The 6,813-nt window shown below is 37.4% G+C and overlaps 1 protein-coding gene across 1 annotated transcript; it reads right to left on the bottom strand.

Annotated features, from left to right (window-relative positions):
• Positions 1-1,324: 1,324 nt before the first annotated feature.
• LOC142553588 (GTPase LSG1-2-like) lies at positions 1,325-6,560 on the bottom strand. The gene is given in 9 exon segments (XM_075663943.1): positions 1,325-2,220; positions 2,222-2,390; positions 2,392-2,658; positions 2,742-2,821; positions 3,101-3,157; positions 4,377-4,470; positions 4,895-4,981; positions 5,065-5,169; positions 6,128-6,560. Coding segments are annotated over 9 exon segments (1,797 nt in total). The 5' UTR covers positions 6,352-6,560; the 3' UTR covers positions 1,325-1,506.
• Between the last annotated feature and the right edge of the window lie 253 nt (positions 6,561-6,813).

Below are 6,813 nucleotides of genomic sequence, written 5' to 3'. Positions count from 1 at the left end.
ATTTCACGCCCAGAGCAAATTCGAAATCTGCAACTCGGACTAGTTTCACCTGCTGGAACCGAACTCTAAATTTTCAATTAATATCAAGCATGATATATTTTTTTAAATGAATTCCAAATAAATTTATATAAATAACAAATATATATATACGTTACATGTATTGTTACATATATTGTTGCAAATGAGATTTTGTCAGCAAAATTGGTGAATGGCAAAGTTTAAAAAAGCAAGACGGCAAAAGCTAACAGTAAAAAATTATTACAACGGAGAAGTTGGATTTCCTAAAATGCTTGTTTAGCGTGTCGAGGGACGCGCCAATGTGTAGCGTGGAAGAATAATGTTTGACTCAGTTATGACAAGGGTGCTGGCAAGGCTGTATATTTTTCATTACTGTAATTATAATATTTGTGTTATTATTAAAATATTGATTAAATTATTGTACACGACAATAAAAAGCACAAAAAAAAATTATAAGATCGTCGTCCGGCTCAATTTTATTTGATGAATTTTTTGTTCGATTTGATCCATAAATTTATTTTTTCCTCAAAAATATTATTTTATACTCCAAATATAAATCAGATCGACATGTCTCGTGCATATAAATATGTGAGACTTATATCACGGAAGACACACTTGTAATGTATGTCTCCAATAATAAGTTAAAAAGACTCGATGAGCTTTCTTTCGGTTACAATCATTTTGAGAAACACAAAAGTTCATGTGAGACAGTCTCACGTATCATTTTGTGATACAAATATATTATTCTAGTCACCATGAAAAAATATTATTTTTTATTGTAAATATAGATAGAATTAATTCGTCTCACACATAAATATTTGTGACATCGTCACACAATAAACATTATCTTTTAAAAATTGGTCAACTTGAGTCTGCTAAATTATTTGTGAAATACTTTTTTTAAGTAAAAAATCTGAACCGTGTGTACGTGGGTAACAGAGATCGGGTGGAATTGATAAATACCTTAATGTCGATGATAGATGATTGCTCATTAATTTCAAAGTGGGATTCCCATTGTGGATGTTAGGGTTATGCAATGGACCCTACTGCCGTACTTGCACCGGATTTAAAAGGCATATAGCTAAAGTTTGCTGGTCATAAAGTTGGGCCTAGGATTTTTTTAAAGACAAAGTTTAAAGCTTTTATGGGGGGAATATCCACATCATTTAATTCAAACGTTCCTTTAAAAAAAATATTAGGAAAAAATAGTTTGAATAAACTTTCATGAAACATTAAAATATTTAATCAAAATATTTTTTAATCATGATTGCCCCGCCCCGCCCCGCATTCCTCCATTTTTGTAAAATTAAGACATAATGGTTACCTTTCAACACTATGCAAAACCATATCAACTAGTTTCCCATACTGAGTTTAAACAAAGAACAGGAACACCCAATCAAGATTCAAGAGGTAGCAGCACGTTCCCTCCAAAGAGAAATATGATTAACCAAGCTGGAACAAAGGCCATCTTTCAAGAAAAAGAGCCCCTCATGCATTCAAAGGATCTGCATTCGCTGGTTTCTGAAAAACCCTAACTAGTGGCATTCCATCACCTCCATCATCTCTTACTCTCCACGTTCGATCTTTCTTTTTCTGAGGCTTCTTGTGCTGTTTGTGAGGCGCTCTCGATAACTTTTTTGCAATTTCCTTCCTGGGATATAATTCATTGGCCATGTCAAAAGAGTTCAAATCATCCAACGCATGCTTTAGACTAGATTCGGGTTGGGCAGGTTTGTTTTCAGTCTCGGAAGGGTCATCTTCATCATCGGATGAGGCTGATTCGTCTGTCTCTGATAAGATGGCTGTCATTGCAGCACCCTCAGAGTCGTCTATGTGGTCTGACATCCCAGGTGGCTTCTCAAAGTGAGGAAGCTTTCCATGAATATAGTCCTTCAATATCTGTCGGGCAGCTCTAGTTTCATCCGGTAGTCCACTCGAGGCGACATATCCACGGGATGCGCAGTATGATCTCAAAAATTCTGCAGCCGAAGGAGGCCGAGATTGTGATTCATGAGCCTTGGGTTTTGGTAAAGAAATTTTGTACACGTCTTCAATAACAGATCTGGGCACTTGATTAGCCACGACCTGCACGGCTTCTCGGTTCTCAGTCATGCGATCAATAGGCAAGACCCCAGATGCAATCATATGATATCTTGAACTGGTAAAGGAAGGAAACACCAATCCAGGACAATCACAGAGAGTGAAGTTTTTTGGATATCATCAATGTTTGGAAATGCTTCGTCTTTCCCGGAGTCGAGGTTACACCTGTCTTCTTCTCTCCAACCAAAGCGTTGATTGTGGAACTCTTTCCTACATTAGGATACCCGACAAATCCTACAACTACTCCGCCAGGGGACACACCTCCAATAGTAATTCTCATTGTGAATGTGAGATGGGCCTGTAGAATTCAACCTTGTTCTGTTCCGCATCGACACTATATCCTCGGCTTCAGATTGCAGACGAGCAAGTAGCTCGTTCCTGCTATATACTATAGCATCCACACAGGCCAACTCTTGCTGAGTATTTTGCATACCAGATGAGAGACTCAGCGTTTTTCCCTCTAAAGCTGCAGAAGCAGCCTTAGCTGACCAAAAAAGAAAGAGAATCCCATTCTCATGAAAGTATCTAGCCCATTTTTCTCTGTCATGATTCAGATTAGGTATATAAGTATCAAATGAGGAAACAAGTCAAGGAACAGCATTAGAGTGTTAAAAAATGCTAACCTAACTGAAAATGGTAGAAGATCTGCCTTGTTGATGAGAAGCAATGTCCTTTTGTGTTCATCTATTTCTCGTGCATATGCCTGCAAATTTGTAAAATTCTCATTCTACCAGTAGGCCTAGCCAATACAATTTAGGCAATTAACTATTTTCGGCATCACGGTAGATATTTTTTCTTCTATAAACATAATTTTTTGGTCATTCCATTCCAATCATGCACTAAACCTGAAATGGTCTCTGCATTAGTGAAAACATGATGCACAGCTATTATTCAATACTGAGCTATGAAATCATTTTCCACATTTCTTCATATCACAGTTATAATAAAATTACCAAAAGACATATTCAATTCTCAGGATCACCTCAAGGTCAGGGCAGCGGTAAAAGAGCGGGTCCCTGGCATCAACAACCATTACCAGCTTCAAGAAGAGGAGATGTAAATACAGATCAGTATTTACTTAAACCAAATGTCACAGTAAAACAATGCAGATCAGATTGTCGAAAGAACAAAGGGAAAAAGAAAAATAATTATGCTGCTCGAAAAACAAAGTCTACAGAGTACAGAGGACACTTTAATTGAGGCTGCAGAGGCTGCAGACCCTGATCGCCAACAAGGGCCACTCCTGAAACTTGTACAAACATTATTTTTAGGCAAGAAATATTATAAAACACATTCAGGCCACTAGCTTCTAAAGGAATTCATCTCGTCTAAACTGCATTGGCAAAACTTAACCCTTCCTCCTCTTACTAAGAAGAATGTTCTTGTGAATTATGGCCAATACTGATTATATATAGCAGTGATTTCAAAATTCAAATCCAGATGTTAGTCATACTTTCGCAACTTTTACTCAAGGCAGAGTTTGATTTGTCACGGGTGATAGAGGAAAAGTTAACGGATATGTAAGGGAATAGGAGGGCGGCCTAAAACGAATATCACACATTCCTCTTGAGCTCGAAGGAGTTGGCATGTTAGAAGGCACAACACATAAAAGTGAAAATAATCAAACATGGCCAGGGCCATTAGGTCACAAAACGAGAATAACTAAAAATAAGATCTTCAACCAACGAATAAATGGAACAAAAATTATGAATAGCAAATTAAAACTAACTTATATTGGCAACAAAGGTTACCAACCACTGAAAGGGAAAAAAATTAATCTTGTCACTGATATTATACCATCAATTAAAAAAATCCATAAAAATCTAGTTCTTTCTGTTCCTTACTCCCCAAAAAAAACAAAAAAAAGAAGATAAGTACAAAAAAATCTACATTTCAATGCTAATATAGGCCGCTAATAAGATGATGACCATTAGCATCCGGACAAACAAACATGCCAAAGATAAAAGAAATCTCTAAATCTAATCCCATAAAACGGTTAAACTTGACCCAACAAATGGTAGTAGACAAGCAGAAATATGAGACCATATATGTTGAAGAACCAACCGGAAAAGAGGTTCTTAACCTTCAACACTAGAATCTTAATAATTTTGCAATTCACTTCACAACTAAAATGCATGACTAAATCAACAACAAACCAGTAAGTTTAGACTTCGCACCATGTCAATACACAAAAATATGTAAACCAAGCTTCTAAAAGTGTCGCAAATTTTTTATTTTTTTTGGAGTAGTGCACTCACCAAATCACTACGTTCAAGCACCCTCCAAAGTTGCCTCCAGATATCAAGGTTCTTCTCAAATGGAGTTAAAACTAGCTTCTCATTTTCTTCAAGCCTGAAGGGGAAGTAGACAATGCATTCTTAGTAAATGAAGGGGGGGGAATTAACACACAAACACAAAACAAACATGATTTTTAGATTCACCAAAATCCTGGGATCCATGCACATGGCCACAAAATTTTAAAATCAATTTCTGTAGAAGCACAAGGCACTGATATCCAAAGAATATGCACATAATTCTGCTAATCCAATAACAAGTAATAACAATTCTACAAAAATGAAAACAAACATCACTTAACCTGGAAAAGTCCATATATCATAAAACAAGACAATGGCAACAAAAATACGAGTATCTTAAAATATATAAAGGTAAGGGGAAACCACAAACACACTCAGCTACACAAATATATTCAAGGCACAAAAGGCATAGATTAATCACTAACGTAATCAATCCTCTTATTATGTCTAGCACAACTGACCTTGCAAGACTGCGACGCCACTCTAGAAAAGCTCGCTTTTCATTAGCATCAAGCTCTTCTACAGACATTTTTGCATTCCACCGCGGCCTAGAAATACAAATATAATAATTAGACTCAACATGTAACAGCAGATGATCCATTGCATATCTAGATAAGAAAAATAATTATGCCTGCGTGGAATTCTTAGGCTACTAGCATGCGAAGCTTCTTCTTTCTTTTGCTGCTCCCTTCTTTCCTCCAGTGTCATCTCACTGCCCGCGCTAGAAGCTAAGTCCCTGAGCCATCAACAAAACAATTTGAGTGTTAGTGCAAAAGAGAACCAAAGAAATTATAAAATGTCCATGGTTTATTGATATAATGTAGAGATAATAAAGACTAATGTGGTTGTTACAATCTTTAGCTGAAGGCCAAACAAAAAATCGATTGTTATAAATTGATTCTTTGATATGGTACTATCGTGAATACAACATAAGGGAATCCAAAGAGGTAAAGAAATCAACCTGCTTGCAAAAAGGTATTTATAACGACTCATACAGAGAGAACCTGGCAGCATCATTCAAGTGGATAAATATAGCAACTTGCTATATTTGAGACACAGCTGCTATACAAACTACAGTTGAAGCATTTATCACCTAAAAGATTCAACTTGGATCTCTAAGATTTTCCTAGAACTGACCTTAAGGACGGCCTTATTTCAATGGGGAAAGGAAATTGATGTAGGTGCTAAGATGAATACGCGATACAGATGTCCGAAGAGGCAAAGAAATCCACCTGCTTGGGAAAGGAATTTCAAACAACTCATGCAGAGACACTTGGCAGCATATTACAAGTATTATTGTTAGCATGTATGTAACTAAGTTATATAGTGGTTACCTAGCTAGCCCACTAGTGTATGGAACTATAGCAGGAAACGGGTATGAAAATTTTGGTCGTCTGCCCTGTTTCTTTTCCAGTTATCAGGGGCCGCAGGCATCCTTGGGATTGCCTATTATTTTTCTCTTAAATTCAAACAGGTAACAACTTAGATAACCATCACTCTGATTTGAGCACACAAGCTCCAAATATACCCCGCCAAATTCGTGGATCCACCCAGGCCTCCACCCCGAACAGGGGGGGTCAGGATTTCAAAGAGTAACAACTACTGAATTTAAGGCCCCAATGGTAATAGTAACTGAAAATAAAGACAGTAGTGAAATAATGAAAACAAGTAATTGGATAAAGCGCAAAGCTTACAGGTTGATAGCGAGGTTGGCGGGGCTGTTGATAGAGGAAAAGAGTTGGTGTGCCTTGTCGGCCTGCTCAATAACTGCATCGATATCATTAACCTCCGTCACCGATTCCAACACTTTATTTTGCTGGCTCCTGTAATATTTCCCCTTCTCCTTCGACTGCTGTATCATCTGATTATGGTGCTTCACCAGAAGGCGCCCAAGCACGGTCTTTTCTCCCTTCCCCATCACGAAAATACTCCCTCCACCTGCCTTTTCCTTTCTTCTACCCTTTCTCTGCAATTCAATCAGCTAAAGATGAACGCAGAAATGAAAACCCTCGCCGGAAACTCCTGCTGGATTTGCTTATATATATGTGTGTGGACGAGCAAGGGAAGGGCGGTGTTCCAGGAGCGGAGCTGCAGCTGTGATCGCGAAGATGGGAGTGGGCTATTTTACAATTTGATAATTAGGCCTGATGGAAGCCCAATTTTCGGTTCATCTCAACACAAGGCCCAGTGTACGTTATATAACAGGTCACACGGCCCACAAAGTTTTTATTTTGAACCAGTTGGTTTGAAAAAATTGCTTTTACGATGTTGGTCTTATATTATCAAATTTTAATTAATACTAGTACACCGACGCACGCGTTGCGTACTTGTATAATTTTTTTATAATTAATTTGATTTATATTTAAATGAAGATCAAAAT

This window comes from Primulina tabacum, chromosome 8 (assembly GCF_025594145.1).
Source record: "Primulina tabacum isolate GXHZ01 chromosome 8, ASM2559414v2, whole genome shotgun sequence".
Taxonomy (NCBI): Eukaryota; Viridiplantae; Streptophyta; class Magnoliopsida; order Lamiales; family Gesneriaceae; genus Primulina; species Primulina tabacum.
This window is presented reverse-complemented; position numbering and strand designations above follow the sequence as displayed.